General features: G+C 34.8%; 1 protein-coding gene across 1 annotated transcript in view; it reads right to left on the minus strand.

Annotated features, from left to right (window-relative positions):
- The window catches only part of TBC1D32 (TBC1 domain family member 32), a 98,194-nt gene that overhangs the window by 62,721 nt on the left and 10,647 nt on the right, over nucleotides 1-24,826 (minus strand). Inside the window, exons 6-22 of the mRNA XM_075145744.1 lie at nucleotides 23,519-23,644; nucleotides 22,515-22,593; nucleotides 22,272-22,372; nucleotides 22,124-22,185; nucleotides 21,472-21,616; nucleotides 20,677-20,736; nucleotides 19,099-19,198; nucleotides 18,692-18,829; nucleotides 17,198-17,290; nucleotides 16,803-16,945; nucleotides 12,366-12,493; nucleotides 11,039-11,240; nucleotides 7,851-7,933; nucleotides 6,017-6,155; nucleotides 5,224-5,311; nucleotides 3,565-3,683; nucleotides 2,829-2,945 (exon numbers count right to left, since the gene is read on the minus strand). Coding sequence (XP_075001845.1) covers nucleotides 2,829-2,945; nucleotides 3,565-3,683; nucleotides 5,224-5,311; nucleotides 6,017-6,155; nucleotides 7,851-7,933; nucleotides 11,039-11,240; nucleotides 12,366-12,493; nucleotides 16,803-16,945; nucleotides 17,198-17,290; nucleotides 18,692-18,829; nucleotides 19,099-19,198; nucleotides 20,677-20,736; nucleotides 21,472-21,616; nucleotides 22,124-22,185; nucleotides 22,272-22,372; nucleotides 22,515-22,593; nucleotides 23,519-23,644 — 1,923 coding nt within the window. The remainder of the gene's footprint in view (nucleotides 1-2,828; nucleotides 2,946-3,564; nucleotides 3,684-5,223; nucleotides 5,312-6,016; nucleotides 6,156-7,850; nucleotides 7,934-11,038; nucleotides 11,241-12,365; nucleotides 12,494-16,802; nucleotides 16,946-17,197; nucleotides 17,291-18,691; nucleotides 18,830-19,098; nucleotides 19,199-20,676; nucleotides 20,737-21,471; nucleotides 21,617-22,123; nucleotides 22,186-22,271; nucleotides 22,373-22,514; nucleotides 22,594-23,518; nucleotides 23,645-24,826) is intronic.

Consider the following 24,826-nt stretch of genomic DNA (forward strand, 5'->3'; position numbering starts at 1 on the left):
GAAATGCATAAAAACATTCACTGATGCTATCATCTCAGAGACAGATTGCTGTGCTATGGTCAGAAGAAACAAACTACAAAGTCCTAATAGGCTTTATTTAATCTGGATTAAATCCAAGCTTTTATTTTCTCCAAGTTTAAGAAGTATAGTCTCAGAGACAGCAGAGAGTGTTATTATTCAACTGATTAGATCAATGAGTCATTTCAATATGATATGAGAGAAAAGGATCCATACTTTCATGAAATCAACCAAAGCTCTGGTTTTCAGCAGAGAGAAAAGTAAACACCACAAGTAAAACTCCCAGTAGTAGAAAAAAAATCTAGAACTTGTCAAAGTAAACTGTCTTCATAAAATGCACTCTTATTTAAAATACAGCGAAAACATTTTTTCCCTATTAGATTTTTTGGAGCAGTACGGGAGAGGGCTGTGAAGAATGCACTTTTTCCACACAGTATGTTCACAATAAAATTCACGATAAAACAATTCAACTCGGACCTGAAGGCTGGTCATAAAATCGGTAATGCAAGCAATTGATTTGTTTGGGATTTAAGGCTTTTTAGATGTTTGCACATATAAAGAGTTAAATGCCAAAGGATATTTCTCTGGCAACAAACTCCTTCTCTCATCTATACATCAAAGCTTGGAGCCTGCAAAAGAGTAGAAAGAACAGGCATAGAGAGAGGTCTATTGAGAAAGCAGACCAAGCTCTGATATGGGATATTAGGAAGGAAGATAATGAACAAGGTCCAACACAAGGTCCAATCAGAAAAATGTGCAGATAGATCTGCACTGCTCAACTACAGAGCATAGCTTAAATATTACAGGTAGGATGTCATCTACTTTGAATATCTAAAACACACCATCTAAATGTAAGATTCTCCATAATCACTGGGGGGAAAAAAAAAAAAATTTCATCTGCTTTAACATGTCTTTCAAAACTACAGATCTGGAGGGTACCTTCCAAGCTAGATTCCCTTGCATATGTGTACTGTAGAACCTCTCAAAGGAAGAGTGGAGGCAGGCAGAAGGACCCTGATTCATCTGCTCCATTTTCTAAAATATTTTTATATGGCAGAGTAAAAAAAAAATCTGTCATGTATTAAGAAAAAATTTCCTAAGGCACAAAATAAAAACCTGATTAGTCAACAGTTAAAAGCAGTAAAAGCCCAACAGATAATCTGTTCAGTTAATGGTAATGGTGCAACTAGTTAGCCACAAAGGAGGAAAACACTTTAAGAAATTTAAGAAATTTAGGGCATACAAAGATGATTAAGTTCTGTGCATTATCAAATATAGTTCCACATAAATATTACAAGTCAGATTCTGTGGCAATGTGACATGATTCAGAAATATAGAAAAGCAAAGCACACAAAGCAATTAGGTCTTCTAACCAAATCTTCTAGTGGCACCAAAATTGCTTTTACTTTGCTTTCTAACCATGGTTACATCTGGTCAAATCTTTTATCTTTAGCTTTCTCAATCACTGCCCAAAAATGTGGCTATAACAAAACAAATGTCTGCTTAACCCCAGAAGTTTTCTGAGTACTGAGACTTAGCCATTATATGTTAAATTAATGTTAGATGAACTATTTCCCTTCTGTTAACTACATAATCTTGGATGTCTAGTTTACGCTTACAAAACCCACTGTTGCACAGTAGTTAAGTGAGATAAACCCACCCAGAACATCTGTAACTGTTCAGGGAACTCTGAACAATTTTAACAGTATTTCTGTTTCTGGAAACCTAGAGAATTCCATCAAAACGTTGAAGCGCCTCAGAAGCCAAAACAACATAGGCTTTCAAAAGTCACAAAAATCATTACTTAACATCTACCCCAATCTGAAAGCTCTCAAATATGTATCACCTTCAACATACATCTATCTCCCCTGCTCCCAGTGCCTCAGAAAACTTGATAACTAAATAGAACTATCCCTCAGTGGACATACCAACATTTAATGGATTGGAAAAATGAAATTTATCATCCCATTTCCTCCTGAAATCGTCAAAACAGTATTACAAAAAAGAACTACAAAAATCCTTTCCAAACATAACATATACTATTACGATACACTCTGTCTAAACAACTTAAACTACCACCAATCCAGAGCTTGTGCTAAACAAACACTTTAACACAACAGCAATTCAAAGTGCTAGCTCATTAGAAAAAAAACCTGATTTTAACTGCCACTCAAGGTCACAGATTAAATTTGCCTGTGCTTTGTAGATGAGAAAAAAACCTAATGGATTGTAGTTGGATGAACTAATACAAAATAATACTAAATACAGAAATGGTAATACTATTTTTCTTAGGCCTGAAATATGTCTTCATCAGTAACTTTCCAATTAGTGATTTTTTCTGTCTGTGAATCATCTGTGCTATTAAGAAAGCCTGAGGTTTTTTGTTTGTTTTTTTTTTTATTTTTCTTTAAATCCTCAGATAGTGTGATTGAGCAATATTATATAAAATACAAGTATAGATATTTTCCAGCATTTTCCAGCATGTAACTGCATGCACATACAGAGGTGTTTATGTATGTCACTTTTTTTTCCAGGGAAAAACACAATTCTAACACATGCCAGGAAAGACAATCTTTACATTAGGCATCAAATTTTGTATTATCTTTAGGATTTGAAAATGAAAATTTAAGTTAACATGAAGTGATATGTGCATATACTGCCCTCATGCTGTATATAATACAAAATGCAGAAAATTTCAGAATCTTTCAGTAAGAAGAAAAAACTTATTCTATTATTACAGTAACATTTCCTCAGGAAAAATGTATTCACAGAAGTATTTCTTTTTCTTTCAAAATAAAAAATATACTTACAATAATATCTGTAGGTACTTCGCGCAGTGAATACATTGGTTTATTTGGTATATCTTGTTTACTTAGGAGCTCAAAAACTGCAGGGTAAGTGAGCAAGTTTATCAAAGACAGAAAAGACTAGAGAAAGAAAAAAAGGGGAGACAAAAGGGAATGTTAATCACTTAAGTATAACCAAGTAAACGTTAACAATTATTTGCCATTTACTTTAAGTTTGTTCTTATCCTTCTTTGTAGGCTGAACTTGACATAAATAGAGCTGCCCAAAATAAGACTGGACACCCTGGCAAGTGTCTATATAATCTAAAAGGGCAGTAGTGTCTGTGAAGTATGTATTATCTATCAAATTGTACAAGCCATTTTGAAAATTATAATATTTTCATTATCACATAATTCTAAAATCTAGAGACACAGCACACTCTAAAACACGTCACTCTCCCTGATCTTACTACAGTAATCAGAGACATGAACTGATGGCCAGTATTTTAAGACTTTCACTTTTGTCATGATTGTTATTTATTATTTTACATTGACTTTAATGGATCCTTGGCATTGTGATCTGCCACGCAACGCAAGAATCCTTTCAGTCATCATTTGACTAGTGTATCATACTAATTTTGCCCCACGTGCCAAGAAGCAGGTATAGTTACAATAAAAATTTACAGAAAGATACATATCATCCTAACCGAAATACAGCACTGTTTTTTCCATCCCATACAGAAGATTAAGTAATTTCTCACCTTCTGACAGCTTTGGTCAATAGGGTCAACTGGAGTAGATTTGGGTTGGGTTATTCTCAAATCATCTTTTCCACACTCCAAAAGAGCCCATAATTCAGTTACAAGTGCCTTTATAAAGCCTGAAACATTTTTGTTCTAATCATGAGAATGGCAAGAAAACCAGAAAAACAATTTTCATATTAAAAAAACATTTTACACGACAATTCTAATTCAGATTCTCAAAATTCTCTACATTGTGGACTAAAATTTCACAAGACAGACTGCCTGATGGTTACTCGCCCTGCTATTCTCAATCCTTTAGTCAAACCACCTTTCTACAGCAGCCTGCTCATTTTCAATCTAAAATCTACAGCAACAGTTTGCAAAGACTAGTATACTAGAGTAGGATGATATTTATGTATCTTCCATGTAAATGAGCTGCTGACCTTCTTTAACAAGTTATCTGCTACAGATCAAGGCTTAGCTAATATTGGCTCTGTGGTTTTAAAAATACAGATCTACTATAACTCATTAATAAATGAAAACATACCACAATGAAAAGTTAAGGACTAACAAAAATTTTTTAAGACTAGCACTATAGCTGAATTTAAAATGTTAAATATTAAAACAGAAGAGGAAAGATAGCCATCTAACTCTGAAATCTCCAAATGTAAGTTACAGGCTTAATACAAACTTCACATACATTACACAACTTCCTCTCAGGTTTGAAAAATCAATGCTGATTATTTTTGGTCTACCATTTGTCTTTGATGCCAAGGGCCATAAGAAGCAACCTGGCTGGCAATCTTAAACAGGACAGATGGGTTACTCCTCAAGTAGATCTGCTCCCTGCTTTCTGAAAGATCCCAGAGGCATAAATAATAAGCAACTAACAGTCAGTTTCCTTGACTGGCAGAATTTGACTGCCTTTCTAACAGTCTTCCAGTCAAGTAATTTTTACTACACACCAGCCACTTCTAGATACCCAGAGAGAATATTTGTAACTTTTGAACCTCATGGACTTCCTTAGCAACTTAAGACGGTAGCTTTACTTTATTGATAAGATTCTAGTTTTAACATAATGACTACCTAGACTGCTGGCTGGCATGGCAACAGTTCAGTTATCTGAGAAGAAACCTGAAGGGAGTTTGTGGTATGGGTTGACATACAAGAAGAATCGTCAATCCAGACAATCTCAATTCCATCTCACTATTGTGTAAGAGTGCCAATGACATTCAGACCTTTGCAGTTTCTCACTCTTTGAGCAGTCAGTAACCATGGAAAAGTACATACAAATTACAGAAATCAACAGTTATTAATTCTGATCTGTAGATCAACAAGAAGCACTTGCAAATTCTTAGCAACTTATTTTTTAACAGATATAAATATCTTCATGCACATACAGGAAATTTCTGGAAACCCAAACCAATGAAGTAAAGATTTTGCATAATGTAAGAAAAAAAAGAAAAACAACCCTGCATCAAGATAAGTGAATGACTTAAAAGTTGGAAAGAATAAATTTCTGTCAAGAAGAAAGCAACAGACATTTAAGCAGTCTTTGCTAATGCTGCGTAATTACTCCACTCAGTTGACCTTTTTTAACATCTTTCTCACCGACTTTTTCTAATATGCAACACTACAGCATGTAACTATTCATAATAACATAATTCTTCAATTTACCTGAACTCTGTAGAGCTACTGCACCTGTTGGTGTTGTTGCCATTTGTGTAACAATCACCCTATTACCAAACTCTTCATACTCATTTGTCTGTTAGTAAAAAAATATAAAAGTACAGTTTTAGTTATTCAGAGGGCATGAAACCCTCAAACGATCTCTTAAATATTGATCTTTCCTACACTTGTTTACAGAATTTAATCCACTGTATGGTTAGACTTGCACAGTTCATAGATATTATTCTCTACAGACTTACCAGGGTCAGAATCCAAACCAAACATCTTTATCAAGTATTCTACCAAAATTTAAATGCAGAATACTGTGGCTGAGACATGCAACATCAGCAAAGAATAAAAACATTAGTATTATAATTTTTTTGCACACATCCAGTAGGATGTCTGTAACATTATATTTTTTCTCCTGAAATAAATATTATCTGATTTTTGGTTACATTTCAAGTATTGTTTATCTAGATTTCAACACCACCTACCAACTTGGTCTAGAAAAATTTGCACTTAGAAGAAAAATAGAAAAAAAATTTTCCTTAGCATTTCAAACTTTACAGTAAAAAGTCAGAAAAACTAAATATATGCCTGACACTCTGAAAATGAGTAACATCCAACAAACAAATCAGCGTGGCACCAATATCAAAGATTATAAGCTACATTTTAAATTCATTTTTTCAAAAATTAAGTGACAAAATCGTTTCTGGATTTATTTTCTTATTATTTTCTTTCTTCTTTATTTTATTAAAATCTTTAAAAGAAAGAAAAACTGTACAGACTCTGTAATGCTTACCTGGAGTTTTTTTGATAAACTACTGAACATAAAGTTCACACAGTCATTCATGGCACCTGTAGTATGAAGCAGAAATAGTCCCTTGGGTGTGGCAGAAAAATTTAGCAAGGCATCTAACAAAGTTTCTTCCCATAACAAACTGCAAGAGTAGCAAAATAATAATTAAAAAAGATATGTAAAAAAGCATCAGAAAAAAGAAAAACTACAATTTCTAACTTTGAAAAACGACAACACTTCATTCACTGGACTATGTCTACTCTCTATGTTTACTCTATGTTAGTTTAAAAAAAAGCATTTGGGGAAGTTATAATATGTATTAGACTGTATTTTGCACAAACATTCAAATTCATCCTGGCAAAACTAACGTTTGGTAGGAACACAGAACAGAAAGATGATGTAATGGGGAACCCAAAAGACCCATGCCATCCTTAAACATACTTAAGACTTACTACCTGACTCTAGACAACTCTTTTAAGGCATTGATGTGGCAGTTACAAATTGGCAAAGCAGGCACAGAATTTCTCACCAATGTAAAAACACTATGAGGAACTAATAAAAACTCACGTTTCAGGAGATAAAGACTCCTGCTAGAAATTAGTACAGAATTATGAAAATAAGGTGCTATATATACACAACAGCTTCACATACTAACAGCAGTAAATGGAAAATATTTTCTACAGACATGGCAGGAAGAACAGCAATTGCAAGAATAAAGTATGATGATAACCTCTGCCCTACAAAATATGCGATGCCCTAAAAAGAGAAAAATGAAGCAATTACATCACCTCTGACTAGGTACCATCCCTGCAGGTATCACTAGACTCTTGTGATTCTGCTTCTCTAAAAGCATTTGTTTAATGGATTCTCATCTCTAGTTCTCATTCCCCATTTTTGACTCCTATCACCAGCAAGTAGCATGCAGCTTTTCTTGTAGCAGTCAACCATTACCCCAAACTTCTCCTGCAGAATCTCTGCCATGTCATGTTCAGAAGCAAAAATTTCACCCAGAAATATATCAGCATGTCTTGTTCCGTAGTTAAATGAAAAATCTAGATGCTAGGAGGAAATTGTAGCTTATGTCAATGGTAGTGATTAGTGACAGCCTCCTCAGTCAGAGCTCTGCATCCCTAGATTTCTTTTTACCACTATATTTGCATTGCTATAACCAGTTCACATGCCACCACTACAGACTAGAGTAATAACTGTTGAGGTATCTTTGCAAATTATACATGAAATCTGTGGTAAAGTATAAACAAGAATCTACTTAATTAACTAGGTTCTGCACGAACACCAACATCACCCTGAATTTTCAGGCTCACAAATATTTGTGTATTTCTCATCTTAATGCATACAAACATCTATAAAGGGATGTTAAGTTTTAGTATAAAAGGAAGGATGCCTTTCCCTTAATATGTATCAGGCTTTCAGCCAGAATGCTGCCAATCTTGCCACATAATATTTTGAAGGTGTAGATACCATTCAGTAAAACAGCATTTTAAATTAACACCACATCAAAGCCATAAGATAAACTCTGACAGCTATTTTGTTTTACGCTTTCTAATTCACATTTTCCTCAAACCAATTTCTGTAGTCAGAGAGATCAACTATAAGTCAGTTTTACACAGATTAGACACAACTGTAAGCCAAGAAAGTCCTGAAAGGTCAAAAACAATTTTGTAACTCTACTGAGACCTACGCTAGGATGACTTCACTCCCTCCATCTACCCCTATGCTTTTGGCAAAAAACAACAGGGTTATAAGATGCCTCAATTGTGGATAAAGTAGCAGTGTGCATTCATACTTGTGCATGTGCATAAATTAGGCATCAACTTACATGTTTTTTGACTCTAGACTTATTGATGAAGTCGAATCTGCACCACTTACAGGAGTGGGTACTCTTTCTGACAGCAAACTTGTCTGTGAAATAAAAAAATAAATAAATACCTCCTTACTGTTTTATTTATACCATTTTTAAACTCCAGATCTTGGTCATTCTCTTGTTATATATTAAAAAAGTAACAATGATCAGGTTGTAGTCTAGCCTTTGGCACAGAAAACAGTATTCCGCTACATTTTTTATTCCAGAAAAGCTTATTTTTTGTTTTTTCCTTGGGAATAAACCATTTTAAAGCTAGTACATTTTTTAAATTTTTATTAAAATTCTTAAAATAAAAAACTCTTTCTTTTTACTTTTTAACTGGAGACTCCAAAAGCAAAAAACTGACATTTAAAAAAAAATTAATCAGAAAGCAACTCTTTACTCCACTTCTGTCACAGGTAATGGAAATAACAGCCTCTGGAGTCAACAATTCAATACCAAATTTATCAAGTAATTGTGCCAATTTTTATTTTATTTATTTATAATTATATAAATTTATCTATACTGGTATGGATATAATTAGAGCTACAGACATAAATAAATATATATACATATTTTTGTATTTGATGGAGTTTTCAATTTAAATGATATTTGAAAAGAATTGGTGTGAAAAACACTATATTTAAGATGAATTATTTAAGCTGTTTTATGTTTCTAGGGATAAAAAGCATACTGCACCATTCACATGAAAGTGAGCAGTCATTAATTTACGCTCTTACAAACGTGATCTAATAAATCCACAAAAGATTCCTGTATTAAACTAGTCAGTTTTCCTGGATCTGTTAAGTTCCCCTTTTATTATCATCTGTACAAATTCTGTCCCAGAATTCCAGCAGAATCTGCCAAGAAAAAAATTGTTTCTCCATCAGTTTTAAAACTCCAGGAAATGTGTAAAATAGGAGGAAACAAATTCCCAGATTATCCATAAAAAAATTGTCACTACTGCTTGGATAGAGTCCACCAAAGTCCACCATTTTTGCTACACTATAAACGGTAGAGTATTTTATAAACTGCAGATGTATTAAAATTGAACAATGACAGAAAATAATTTAAACAGTAATCAAGATGGCAGAGTTGAAAATGTGACTTTCTTGTACTAACTTGTCAATTCCTGAAGTCCTAAATATGTAAATTCCACTTCAGTCTCAATTTGACCTCCAAAGTGATGTGACGAAATGGCATTTTGTCAGTTAAACGTTTCATGGTTTTTTTAAATTCGACACATTCAGCCTACTTATCTTGTATGTGTCAAAACAATTTGTCTGAATGATGTTTTATACCACAATGAAGGATTTTAATGTGCAAAGAAGTCTCTTGTGCATGTGCAAATACTGTGGTGCTTTAGAGAAAATAACTGGAAATGCCCATCAAAAACATGTAACAGTCTGCCAGTGATAAACATTAAATAGAGTAACAGGTTAGTTCAAGTAACACTGACTAGTTACACAACAGGAAAGCACAAAAAGACAGACAGATTGTTGAGTTATGTAAATTACAACATGATTGAAGTGAACTAAACTCCTTAATTCAATAAAATCCTAAAGTTCTCAATGCAAGGAAGAACATAAGTTTCAAAACCAACATTCTTTGATGAGAAATAAAGTTTACTGTGATATAATGATGATTGTAAGTAATAATATATTTTATTTTCAATCAAAATGTATGCTTTCATGATAGTATTAATATATAAAAGCAGTGAGAAATCCCCACAAGCTGGTGATTAAAGTCCTTCTTCTATTCATGTTCTATCTTTCTGATATTTTCTGCCTCAGTTTACATTGTGACTGTAATAATAATAACCTTAATAATTCTATGATTCTATGTGGGTATGGTGGTGTTGGGTTGATGGTTGGACTCGATGATCTTAGAGGTCTTTTCCAACCTTAATAATTCTATGATTCTATGACTCTATGTATTTTTAAAATTTCTAATCATAATAAAAGCATACGGCATTTGACAGAAGAATAGCTGTTCCATTCTCTTTCCCTTGCATTCAATCTCTCTCCCGCTTCCTTGCCTCCAAAAAGAATCTTTAGGTTTTTAGCCAATTTTTTCTTCCAGCTTGGTCTGATCCTTCTCTAAGAAAATATTTTACAATCACTGGAGGAAAAAAAAGAGATGGTTCCATTTTTCAGTATAAAGTGAAACAACGCAACTAAATTTTGGTTTTCCACTAAGAGTCCTAATACCTATAGTTTAAATATGCTTTCAGTTTAGCTGGAAGCCAAAGTTGAAGCTTTGTATGCTACCCTTACTTAAATGCTGCTGATGTTATTTTAATGATTCAAACGTTTGTTTGAATTTTACTTCACTGTGAACTTTCTGAAAACTGGTCTTGCAGCATCTGCTGTCATTTTTCCATCTTAACTAAATTTTTATAGTAATAGAATTTTCACACTGCATATGGCTATCAGAACAATGAAAATAGAAAAGTTTAGTGAATAAAGCAAAGATCCATATACCTTGTTCAGTAACTTTATAACAGAAAGCAGAATATGCAGAACTGTTGGACCCAAGTTCTTTCATGCAGAAAAAGCATTAGACCAGCAATGAAACTGAAGTTGAAGTACAGACTCTACACTTCATAAGATATCCAAGCACACAGGTAAGACAAGAACTCCTGCCTGGTACTTCTCATTATGTTCTCTTGAGAATACTTCAATGGCATCTAACTATCTAAGTCAAATATTTGGCATCTCCTTTTTTTCTCCATATCTCCCACCAAAACTAACTAGTTTAACCAAAAAATTACTAAGGCCACATCTCAGGAGTTTTTCCTTTCAAAATATCCCAAACTAAGAGTGAAGGCCAGATCTGTGGTGGACACTGGCTATCATGACATCAGATGACCTCTAGCATCAAGGACAATGTTTAGAAAGGAGTTGATCTATGAATGATAGCTCTATCGATGCATTTTGAGAGTTCCTGGTTTATTCTTAAGGCGCAGAAGTCTCAAACTAAGCTTCTGCTAGGTTCACGTACAGAAGGAAAAATTGAAAAGTAGAAGTTCATTTTTAGAACAATTCCAAGCATTATCTCACTACTTAAATATAAGCAACCTGAAGCAAAGAACAACTACTACGTAAGCTGACCCTCTGACAGTAAGATTTTTTCCGATCTTCCCAATCCAAAACAAGATTTACCTTCTTCCAGGCCTCTCCAATAGATTCATGCAAGCCATAAGGAATTAGCACCCGCAGACCTTCACAAGTTCTGTACATCTGACGACATACAAAAATGAAAGCTCCTTTAACAACTGGCAAAATCTCGGATCCAGATAAAAGAGAAATGTCGTCATGAAGAAGTTTCTTTGTAAACTGAACAATTACATGAACAGCTGTAGAACTAGAAATAAAATAACACTTTTAAAATGTTGTTTTGTAGTCATCAATAAGCCTTGAAACAAATCCTCTGACTAAACTTATTTAAATTCTTCTAGGGGAAAAGAAACTATGGAAAGAAACTATGACCCGCTATGGAGGGGCCAACTATATTACAATTTGTAACATCAGTCAGAAGAAAAGAAATGTACAGCAAGTGATTTTACTTTGGCTATAGGTCTACATAAAGCAAAAATGCATCCATTGTCTTCCATCCAGCCCACATAGACATGAACTACACAGACTGTGTGTTTTATAGCAGTCCAGTTGGGAAGAGTTACAAGACAATCATTTTAGCTTCTGCTTAATCAGTGTTAAGGATATCACTACCAGGCAAAATTTGTCCAGGTTCTTCCTTTTTCCTATCTGAGATTGACTTCTGAAGTCTTCTAGCCTTGCAATGCCTAGAATACTAAAATACTATCTTTTACTTCCAACCCCCCTTAAAACATATGCAACTTCTGAGATTCCTCCACTTAGAAGACATACATTCCATACATTTCCATGACCTGCAGCTTAGATATTTTTAAAGGTTAGTCTCAACTTTACTGCCCTGTTTCAAGTTTTAGCATCAGCTAACAATATACTACCCACAGGACCACACAGATCCTAAGTTCGGTACAGCGTTACGAATGTCAGCTTCTGATCTCTACTAGAGATCAGCATCTGTCTCTACTAGATGTACTGAAAAGCGAATGCTACGTTAGATCTATTCTTTCAATAGATTTTTAATATTTATTCTAAAAACAAACAAACAAAAAACAGAGAAGAGAGGCCACTATGAATATAATGGAACTACATTCAGAGACAGGAAAGCTCTCACATGAATAAGAAAAACAAGTAAACCATGGAAATCTCCCTTAATAAAAGTATTTCTTTAAATTGTCATTTCACCTGGTTATACACATAAATGTCTCCCTAATACATTCTCTAAAACACTTGCTACTTTACTTGATAATCAGATATTTTACTCCAAACATAAACAAAACATATCACGTTATAGATAAATGAAAAAAGAGAAAATGAGTCTCATAAGACTAATGTAATTCATTAAGGTACTCACTAATGCTATCCATTAATGCACTCTTACCTATCATCTTTGATAGTTTTTTCATTTTCTCCATAAAGAAGAACAGAAAGACCATCTTCTACAGCAGCAATCCTTGCCAAAATATCAGCTATATCAATTAAAGTGGTTTCAAGACAATTTATACACACCTATTTGGAAAAAAGAAAAAAAAAGTTTTCGATTCAATGTTTTTATGAAAGCTGTTTATTCAAGTCTGGCTTACGTATGCAGAACCTGAAGGTCACCTTTCTGATGATTGCTTAATGGCTTAAACAAAATAAGTAAACGGCCTATCTTCAAATGCCATCACATAGAAATCTTCATCACAAATGGCAATATTGTTACTTTTAATGATTATGGCAGAAGTTCAATGACTGCACAGATATAGAGAACACACATTTCTAAACTCCTTTTTCTCTTTTCCCACCATGAATGTGGAAAGGCTCTTGACATGCCATCTAGGGGTATAAGACCAATACCTGAATCAAGGTAAGAAACACGCTAACTCCTTCATTGCTGCATAGGCATTGGCAACTCTTTGGCTAGAAATGGAATTCTAGTTCCCAGGATGATCTTCTGTGTCCACCTCAATTCTAGGCTGCGATAGGCCCAAACAGCTTTGGAATCATGAGGATTCCCCACTGGAGCAAAGAAAGAGTCATCTGCCAATTCCTCATTCACTTCAGAGCACTGTATAGGCAAAACTAGGCTGTAATCAAGCAGACTTGAATATTTAACACTGGGATTCAAACTGTTTGGTCTGGTACCATCACTAATGAATGTACTACCCGAACTAATGCTAAATTGGCCATTGCTCATTAGTAAGTGAAGGCAATATTCCAATAGCAGACAAGCAGAACATGGATGCTCCATGAAGAACCTGTCAAGGAACAGCAAGGGCAGGATACTCTGCAAGGGATGAGAAGTCAGGAACTGAGTGTGATCACAAGGCAGGCAGAGGCAGTGGCTTGCCATCAGATGGGTGGGCAGTCCCACCATACCCAAGCAAGATGAGCAGTGATAGTAACTACATTCACCCAACAGTCCAGATCCCCTCCACAGTGATGAGGGAGGTCCAAGGTTAAGCCGGGAAGCCAAGTCAGTGAGTCAGGGTCAGCTCCAGACGCAGTAACCAGGGTCAGACACAGCCCTGTGATCACCATGCAATTGGATCTATAGTGACAAAGTAGGTCTGAGACAAAGCAAGCGAAGAAGTCATGTCTGTGGCTGATCAATGGGACACTAGGCTTCCATGCTGCTACAAGTACAGGCAGGGAATGAGGACAAGAATCTCAGCTTAAAAAATACTCCTGAGTGGAAGGTGGAGTGAGTCTACACTGAGGCTTAATAGCAGAGTCATCGCTGGGGGGATCTCTGCTGAGGCTTCCTAGCAGAGCTTTCTCAGAGAGCTCTCTTCAAGGCTGGACATCCACACTATTACCTATGCTGGCCCTGAGCCCAGGCTGCAAGCCCAGGGGAAGGGAGACGTGCCGAGGGTCCGACAGTAGACAGCAGCTGTAATTCTGCAGGACTTACACAGTGTCCTAAAGGTGCTCACCAAAACTCTGTTCCTGTCCATATGCCTTAATAATTTGGTCATGAGATAATCAGATCAGAGAGTACCTTCTCACTCAGGACTGAGAAATACTCCAAATTCCTAGGAATTATACACAAATGTACTTACAAAGAAGAAGGACCGTTTTCAAAGTGAGAAATCCTCTTTGGTAGCTTCCCCCTACCCACAACCACGACAATAGAGTGGAGTCAACAGTGAGATGAGCTAGGGGGGATTACTGTTCCCAGTAACACTTGTTAAATATCTCGTATGTCAGAATGGGGAATAAAGCACCACTCTCCTGAAGTTGAAGTCCACTGCTTAAGTCTTTTCCTGTCTTCTGTTACTCATCAAGGACAGCTGGACTCAGAAGAGAAATTATTTTTAAAATGCTACGGATCCAGCTCCTGCTTCTTCTCTTACAGGTACTTCTATATTTTATATAGTGCACAGAGGAAAAATAAATAATCTTCCTACTTTAAAATTTAAGGAATTTACTATTAATGCCAGTGGTCAAAGTAACCCAAGAAAAAAATACCATTTTGACTTTGTTTTCTTATTTAAAATTTTCAGTGATATAGACGGTTAAAATCTCTCTGACCTTTTATCTGGGTATCTCTGACTTTTTATCTGGGCTAGTGAGTATCATTTTTCAGGATTCTAAGAAAGGAACATACTGTGTTGTCGCTGTTTCTTTAAGAGTGTTATTATTTTGCTTTCCCTGTGCAACACCAAAAAAAATCCCAAAACATGGTACTTTGTTTATTTAAAATGCAACTGCAATGTTCTGCACCAGCTATGCTTCAGCAGCAACTCAGAGGCTACAGAGCCCAAAAGGTCAATACTGCTGCCCACAAACTGATTATTCTGACAACTCCTGCTTATAGCCACCGAGTTTCTACTCCCCTCTCTACTACAAATACACAATACTACTCTGCTTAAAAGGCAGAGTAGTATTGTGTAGGCTTGCATTTATCTGAGTGAATTCAGAGCTCAAACGTAAAATAACAGCATTGTTAGCTCATTAGGCGCACTGTACAACCAAGGAGCAGCTCCAGTGCTATCCACCCCGCAACCCCAGCTGAAGAAAGAGATGTGTGCGTGGCCATAGCCTTCCTTTTGAGATAGGCATGGTCCAGTATTTAGAGTCCAGCATTAGGATTCCTGCGTATCTAAGAAGCGCCAATTGTTTGGCTGGCAAGAACAGTTCACATCCTTGTAGAAGAGGAAGAGGGTCACTCTGACATGGTCTACCTTTTCTAGCTATTGATTTGCCAGATGCAATATAAAACAATTTGCACCTTTGTTAGAACAAATATGACATATTCCAGATTCACAACACATAACCAACCTACTACAGCTACTATGCATTAAATATTCCTGAACATGACCTGCTTTTTTTTAAACAGAGCAGTTACTAAGTCAGGAGGGCTTACAATTTGTTAAGAGTTCAGCTACCTATGAGAGACAGTTGAGCATGGCAGAAACAAAAAAAAGAAAGGGAAGAACTCCTAAAAATTGAGATAATTTCTTTTTTAACTACTTATATATAATAAAGAAGAGAGACAGTTGTATATGCTTTAGAATACCATGTGACCACAGAGATTGCCTGGGGGATTACGCAGCCCTCCATCACAGCAAATCAATGAAGTATTGCCTTAGTACTGTTTTTAAATTTGTCTATCAGCGTTCAAAGCATATGCAGGCTCAGTCATTTTTTTTACCTGAAAAAATTTGCACTAAATTTTTGCAATGTACAGTAAAAACAAGGCAACTTAAAGTGTTAGTCTTGCAAAAGCATCCATAGAGCACCTTATAATAAAACGTTTAAGTAATGCTACTGTACTCAGTACAGATAGCCACAGAAGAGCTAAATTATTGACATAATCAAGTTTTTGCAGGACTATGGTTTTAAGCGTTACAAAAATACATACTTTAAAATATTTACTTGGAAACTGATTGTTTACACTTTTGAAATAGCACTGGAATATTTTTGTATAGGTAAAAATATTTTTAGGAATTAATATGAAAAGTCTTTTCTGAAAAATAAACAAAATGCACTGAAAAAATAATCAGAAGGATACTGACAAAATTCAACTTTAAGAACCTAGATGAGGTACTTAAGTTAGGAACCCAGACTGTCTTTGCAAGCATGAGTCCCAGGAAGTAAATTCAAAACTTCTCAGCTATTAATTTCTCTCAGTCTTTTTATGTAAGACAGCTCAGGCTCCTCCATGGGCATTTCAGACCCTCAGCCTCCGTGTCTTGAGACTTACAGTCACCTAGATCAATTAAATCCTCTCAGTCAAAATAAAAACAATAGGACAGGCTGAAACTATAACTAGATTTTCAAGTACCTAGAGGTAGATAATTTTTCCCAAGATTTTTACAATTCTTGTAGAAATGTTTAAAAAAAAACAAAACAAAAAAAAACCCACAAGCTCTTCCTTTTACCAATTCAGAAAATAATAATTTTCCATGAAGAATTACATATTTTACCTATACTAATTACTGAGAACACTTAACTTCAAGTTGCCAGCTGAACTTAAAAAGGAATAAAAGTAAGTTGCCTTTAAATAGCAGGTAGAATAAATAAGCATCCAAGAAATATCCAAAAGACACACAAAAACGTTGGAAGGAAAAAAAAAATAAGCGATGTGATTTTCCCAAGGAAATGGTCTCACTACAGCACAATTTTTGCTACTATTCACAAAAGTTCAAGAAAACCAAGTTTGTCAGACCAATCACAATGACAGCCTATGCTATTTAAGGCACACTATAATAGCTAATGTAGAAAATACTACAGAAGTTACCATGAGCCTAAATAAATCTTCTACATAGAAAATACAGAAAAATGATAATATTCTATAGATTTAAAAATTATTTGGAAGATTACTACAAACCTCTGTGCCACTCAGTAAACTTTGAATAGGATGAAGTAGGGCATCTATCACTGCATCCGTATATAAACATTCAGCAGCACATCCTGTTTGATCACAAAAAACTTGCAGAATGTCCGTAACAAGACTTGCTGGAGAATAATTGTCTGGTGAACACAAGACGTATTTGTTTATATTTTAACTTACAAACATATCTATATGGCTTACGTAGATGCTTCTGCATTATAATTTTGTTAAGCACTGATTTAACACAGTTAGAGGGAAGAAGGAAAGGTAAGGGAGGAAAGGAAGAGAAAAATCTGCACAAATTACAGACCCAAATTAAAAACTGCAGAAGTTGTTACCACATGCCTCATTGTAATTATGTATATTAGCATATATTAAAACCAAACATTTACCTGTATGCGCTGCGAAAACTGTCTTTGGGTAACTTGGTGAGTAATAAATAAGCTGAGTAAATAATACCAATAGATCGGTTATGGATACATTATCTATTAAAAAAAAAAGAGGAAAGTACTCCGCAAATTAAAGTGCAACTTTAATTTTACAAATAAAATGGATTTTGTAAATATATGCGATCAACACTTTGCTTTATTGAGGAAATCAACATATGTACAACTGATAAAGCCAAGGACATGCATGTCCCTGGGACTCTACCAAGGTATTTCATGATCAACTTGTAAGGCTTGATCTTGCTCCCAATTTAGCCAATTGCAATTTTACCATTGGCTTTCAAACAAATGAAACAAATGGCAGCCAAAGTTTGAGAATGCTGAATATACACAGCTGTAGGAAAATGCATTGCCTTGCTATTAGATTAAGTGGAACAGCTGGAAAAGAGAGAAGCTGTCAGACAACTCTTCCTCAGGTCTGAAACAAAAACAACAAACGCAGCTAAACGCAAGTTGGGAACTATTGCTCCAAGTTCAATGTAATTATGTTAATAAATCAGACAATTTGTGAGGAAAGGGTTGCTATCTATGAAGCTGAGAAGGACACTATTAAGAAGACAGATGGTGAGATTGTTACTTTTGTACGGAAGAGAAAAAAGCAACTATCACCAATGGATCACTGCTTGAATGGTGTTATACAGATAATCCATAAATGACAAAAGCACTCGATTAGAAGATGTTTCTTCCTCACAACTGCTCTACATTGGATCTATTAAGTCCTGATCCTCAAACCAGAGGGACAAAATACCTTCAAAAGACAAGTCTCAGTATCAGTATCCAGCAATGTTTTGAATACTACGCTGAATTAATAAAGATATTAATGTAACGGAACACTACAATTGCTCTCACACAGTTGCATTTGTCAACCCTGCACAATGTATCACCATATGCAGGTTTCCAAGGGCTTTACCATCTCATATCTTCTGTCCTTATTAATACCTCTGTTCCATAGGTACTGACCTTTTCCTCTACCATTGTTTTACTTTAATTATATTAATTATATTAATAGGTTAAGCTCAGAGCAATCGTTTTCAATTTGCAATTAGCTTGAAATACTGATTTTGTTTCACACCTGAAAAACAGTTTTGGTCCTTGGACATGTCTCTCTTCCAACCAATTACATCAATTGGTTTGACAAAAGATATTACTCATACCTAGAAAGACTGAATCACTTACACATTAATCCAACTCTCCTTCAACATGAAATTAATATATTAAATGTAAGGATAAAAGTGATCTATTCAACCCCATCCATCATAGATTAAAAAACTGTGTTGATGCTCAAAATTACCTACACCACCTTTTAAGAAAGGTTTCCAGGCACAGAATTGCTAAACAGAGTATTGTCCTATAATGTCCACAATATTGCAGTGGAAACATATATCAAGTATGGATAAAGTGTTGCTCAACAGGTTCCATTTTCCTCAGCCCTCCCCTTACCTTTTTTATTTTTCAGCTGTACTGGAAAGAGATTTCGGCCTTGCTTATAGATCAACAATCTTCCTAAAAGGCACAATGAATGAACAAAATAGACGTACTGCAATTCTGGTCCAGTGTAAGAAAAGTTCTGCATATCACCTTTAACAACAAAACAAAAAAATTAGAACTTGACTTTTTTAGTTTACTCTACAGTACCTAGCTACTACCTGCAATGTATGTGGATCATTTTGTATATAAAGACAGACAGCTTAAGTAACTAACTATTAGTGTCCTCTCAAAAGATCGACATACAATATTTTGGGAAGAAAAAGAACAGATAGAATGTCTTCCTCTTGAGGTAGCATGCTCAAAGACTTAGAGAATGTGGATGTATGTGCATATAGTGCAAAACATGCAAAGATACTCACCACAATGCTGCTGGGAGAAGCCATTAACTCTGGAATTTTTATTAACTGCTGCCTTGCAAAATTCAAAATAATCAAGACATTGCTGGACAGCTGCATTAACCTGTGGAAAAAAGCACAAAATAATAAAATACCTGGTATTTTACAATAAAGTAATTCTCTCTTGTATCCAAGTAGTGTCCTTTAACAGAAAAACCTAAATATCTACTTCACTGCAATGACCTCATGTTTCAGCACTTTGGATGGGTTAACCAACAGGAGGCAAAATTTTACAGGGCTATTAAAAAACATTGCCATTATTATTACATTATCACACTACCAGCTCTGTAAACATTAAGACAATCTATGAAAAAGAGTACAGAGAACATGCAAGTATTTTGAGAAGTTAATGGCAATCTGTGATTGCCATATTGTCATTACAAAGGAAGATTTTCATTTTCCACACGTGAAAAACTTCGTCTTGAATACACTTACTAAACTCTAAGTTTGGTTGTTGGGTGCTATCAGCAGTATTACTGTTCTTTGCAGAAGTGTTGTATCATTATCATAGCATTACCATCTAATCAATGTATATAAAAGTTTAATAAAAATTATCAGCATGGATTTAGAAATTAATCACAAACATAGCATATGGATAAAGAAGTACATTTAGATTTATTACAGTTTGGAGCTGCTAAGATTTATTCACAGGTGTAAGTAAAATATACAGACATACGTAATAAAAAGAATACTTAATTGGATGTTTACTCTATGCTTATAAATTAGATTAGACTACTCTGCTCATGGACATCCTATTATAAACTTTTTGTTGCATGGAGCATGCTTTATTCTATGCTCTGTTCTATGCATACAGATAAACAAGACAAACACGTCTTTTATAGTTGTCTGTATCCTTGTCTCCCATCTTAAGGTTTTATCAGTCACATATATTTTACATTATATTTCATTTGTATTACAAGATTTTACAAAACATAGTCAAAGTCCTGTCTGTATGAATGGATCTCACATCTATATTGGTCTTACTGATAACAATGAAACTACCATCCCAGTGAAGAGATCTGCCCATATAGAATATGTGATAGGATTAACACCTACATTACTAAAGATGTTTTTCCAGTTTGATTTGTTTTGCTGATACTTTGAATCCTTAATGCTTCATATCACAACTTAAAGAACACAATGGTGGTTTTTTAGTCTCTTTGCATCAAAAATCCAAATTCAGCAGAGAGTTTTTATGATTTTTTTCATGCATCATTTTCTATTTTTATACATTATCAGAAATAATTCTAAATATGAATGCAACATAAGGAATCAATAAAGAGCAATCCTAATTAAACACCTGCTATAAAATATCCAAATTTGCCCTTACTCAGAGCTGGTCACATATCCTTCTTTGCATTTAATATTTATTCATTTAAGCAAAGAGAAATTTAAAAAAAAAAAAAAAATCAAAAAGGCTCATCTAGCTAAACAACATGGAACAGCTCTGACAAAAGGGGAAAAAAAGGAAAAAAAATGCTTAAACTACAATGTGCAAAGCAAGAACAAGTTCCAAGTAAATCTGCCTTGGGAAATACTCACCAAAGATTTGTATTTCTTTTCCAAAAGCCTAAGTACCACTGCTCTGCTGTAATATGCATGCTAAAATAACAAAGAAGACCTAATGTCAACTTCAAACATAAAAGTGTTATTTTTTAATCAACGAGTAGAAATTATCTCCGATTCCGTTCTATTAGGGATACTGTGCACAGTACATAGTCAATGTATTGACCTCCAGCTTGTATAAACCAGTATTATACTCAACTGAGCCTTTTGTTTGCAGTACATTTAAGATGACAAAAAAAATTATGTCATTAGAAAAATGTGTAGCAGAATATGCAATAAACAGAAAAACAATAACTACACTGAAATGTTAGACTATGTGTTTTGACGTTGCCATGTAAATCCTAAATTATAAGTTTATACATGGTAAGCTGCAAAAAGCTCTAATTTCCACTGGAGGTTAGCAAGTTGTGCGCAGCATACATATATATAACCGTACTTTCATGCTCATCACTTCTTCCAGAAAAATATTTGCATCTTTTGATGGCTGTCAGTCAATTATGACAAAGGGACTGAAGTCCCAAAGCACAGTAAGTTCTCAGAAATTTTATGAAAACTAGCAACTGAATAGAAATGGAGGGAGAAAGTAGTGTTAAAGGGCAAAGAACATAAATGCCTAAAAAAATCCCAGACTTCCTTAATTACAGTACTCGTTATAGGTTGTTATCAGGTCACAATAGGTCTGTGATAATAATAGTCATAAATCAAACTTTTCAAAATACATGTCAGACATGAACAAGTTACACGTTGTTGGGTTGGGTTTTTTTTCCTTACCGTCCACTTTTTAAACCATACTGCTTTGATATCTAGCAGAGCCAAGAAGTAGACTGGACTCAAAAAATCTGCAGAGGCAGGATGATTAGGCTCGTGTTTTACTGACAAAAGTGACAAGGTACTCTCCACTACTTCTTCCATGTGCCTTATGATACAAATAGGAAAAAAAGAACAGAAAACAAAAATCACTTAAATCTTTCCACCAGTAATATTCAATAACAAATTTCTTTTTCGGTAAAACCTCATTGTACAGACAAATCATAAATATCAACAACATTATCTTTAACTTGATCTTGTAAGGATATTAATTCTTTGTATTACCATGAATAAAACTAATAACAACAGACGAGTATTCTCCTACATGATTACATATTTTATTACACTTGTTACTTTGTAAAACATCCAAATTATTTTTGTTAAAAAGCACTTAGAACACTTCAAAAGCTAAGTAAGCAGCTTAGTATGACCTATGACTACTCCTATGCAACTTCCCTATTCCACTTTTCCCACCCTCTATTTATATTCCCTCCTTATCACTGACCAGTCATCTGTGCATCCTGTTACCAATCTTTTGCTAAAATTATATGCATCTAATTATATGTCAAAAATCATTAAATTAAGAAACAGTGACAGGTTTTTGAAGGTGACATACTTTTCTGGATGACGAATCCAGGAAGAGGGAGCTTCTTTTTGGTACTCATTTAAAAGGCGGACCTGAAAACATAATTATTAAAATTGAAAAATAAATAATGCATGATGTTTCAGTAATGACAAAAAAGGTATGGAAAGTTCATTTATACCTTTTTAAGTAAACGATTTATGTCTGCGTTGGATACATCCAGACCAGCTGAAATACGAAGAGAATATTCTCCAGAAAGAAAGTACAACTCCAAGTGTCTTGCTAAAACAGAAGGAAAAAACCACCTTACCTCCATGACAATAGTGGCAAAACAGACTGTATTATACAGCTTCATTATAAAAGTTAATTGATTTTCACGAAGTACATGACTCATGAAGTCTTAAATGTAATTAAATGCACATACCTAAACTTGTATAGACTTCTCTCGTCATATTAAATGGAGAAGAAGAAAAGGTTTTTGCATAGAACCTAAGAATTTTCTCCTAAGGGAGAAAAAGCAAGCAATGTATTAAATAGTCATGTAACTGTGTACTATTATTGCACGATAAACAGTATGTAGTGGCATTATTCTTAACATTACACATTGCTCAGATATCTCTATAGATGTGAAGTGTATTTTATAAAAATATACAGTTTGGGATCACAGAAACCTACAGTCTGAGAGAAATTTTACTGGAATGCTTTGACTGACAGCACCAATGCAAAGGGTGACTGAGATACAAAGAAGCAGATCAGGGAACATTACTATACTGTTCCATTAACATTAATCTTTTTATATTATTAAATGTACCAAAGATTTGTAACTAGCACTGTTTCAAAAGAAACTGTAGGCCTTCTAAGCTGAAAGAGAAATGCATAAGAGCAGCTGGGGCAACTTTCATATTTATTTGATAATCACTTTAAAATTCAAAGAAAAAGAAAAAGAAAAAAAAGGCTTAATTGGCATAATAAATAATCTAAAAGCAGTTTAAGCAGCTGCCATTTTTTTTCCTCATCAGTGCCTATGTAATATTACTACATATCATTTTCTCATCATCATGGAGCATATACCTGACTTAAATAGGAAATATTAACACGACATGTTTTACAGAAGAGTTTTGTCAACTTTTTTTATGGCTGTTTGCTGAAAGACATTGAAACCTCTTCATTCCCATTAAAAGATATGTAAAGGAGTACTCCAGTCTCTAAAAATCCTATTGAAATCCTGTTGTAATCTTTTAAATCAAGACCGACTGGAATCATACAGTTCTTTTACTTCAAAAAGAGTTTATCTGATAGATACACAAGTAATAAAATGTCTTGGGTCCCTGCTGGACTACTCATAATACATATGTAACTTCTTATTCCTCTTCAGTACTTTTTACTAAGGCTACACATCTGATAACTAAATACAGAACATTAGCTTACACTGAATGTTGCATCAGGATCTGAAAGAGACATCGTTAGATGCTTACGCAGATTTGGCCAACTCTCAGAGTTCAGTATATCAGAGGGAGGGGCAAAGCACAGTGTCTGCAATGCTTCTTGGCGAACCTGAAGTGGTCAAAAAGATAAACACCACAAATCCGTTCACAGCAACCTCTCAAATACGTAATTTACAATACAATGGAGGAAGCAAGGGACAGGACCTAGCTGTAGAACAGATAAGGAATTCCAGAATACTTCTCTTCTGCTATATTTTTATGGTGATTTAGACAAAACACTACATCGCTGAGAAAAAAAAAACAAACGTATTTGAAGAAGCCAAAAAAACATTTTATGTAAGTTTTCAATACTGGATGCAAGGATTATGTTCTGCTTTCTGCTTGTAATCAAATAATTTTTTTATCAGGGAATATAGGAAACTATCACCAAATACTACAAATGTGCCTAGCAGCTCTCTAAAAAGTCAGTAAGGGAAAGTGGAAACAGAGTCACTATGTTTTACTGATGAATTTTCGTCAGCATTATAACCTAAATAATTTCAAATAACTTTTTTTTTGTTCTATTTGTAGACAATTGTAATCTCTAGTAATTTAGTTCATATTACTGAAACAAACTGTGGGAAATTTTAACAATATTTAATAGTACCAGACTTTTTACCTGATTTTCTAAGAAAATTGGATGACAATGTTTATACCAGTTCGCATCTACCATGCCTTTTTCAACTGCCAGACAATCCCAAACAAATCTTACTGAGACAGCACTCTCAAAATCATGTTTCTCCAAGCTTCAAAAATATCAGCATCTGGTGCCGATTGGTGGTTAGAGACCCAAATTAGTACTGCCACTGACAGGAAGGCAAACCTAACTTCGACTTTGCATATTCCATCTTGCAGCAGCTTGTTGGCAAATCAGCAGGCATCTCTCTCTTCTGATAGGGGTAACACAAAGGACAACACAGAAGTTACCGAGGAGAGCAAGGGGCACGTATACAGTAAAATAAGCTTCAGTAACTTTATTTCTGTGCTGGTTTTGGCTGGGATCGAGTTAATTTTCTTCATAGTAGCTAGTATGGGGCTATGTTTTGGATTTGTGCTGATAACACAGAGATGTTTGCGTTACTGCTGAGCAGTGCTTACACAGAGTCAAGGCCTTTTCTGCTTCTCACCCCACCCCACCAGCGAGTAGGCTGGGGGTGCACAAGAAGCTGGGAGGGGACACAGCTGGGACAGCTGACCCCAACTGACCAAAGGGATATTCCATACCATATGACGTCATGCTCAGCATATAATG

Source organism: Calonectris borealis, chromosome 3 (genome assembly GCF_964195595.1).
Source record: "Calonectris borealis chromosome 3, bCalBor7.hap1.2, whole genome shotgun sequence".
NCBI classification, from domain to species: Eukaryota; Metazoa; Chordata; class Aves; order Procellariiformes; family Procellariidae; genus Calonectris; species Calonectris borealis.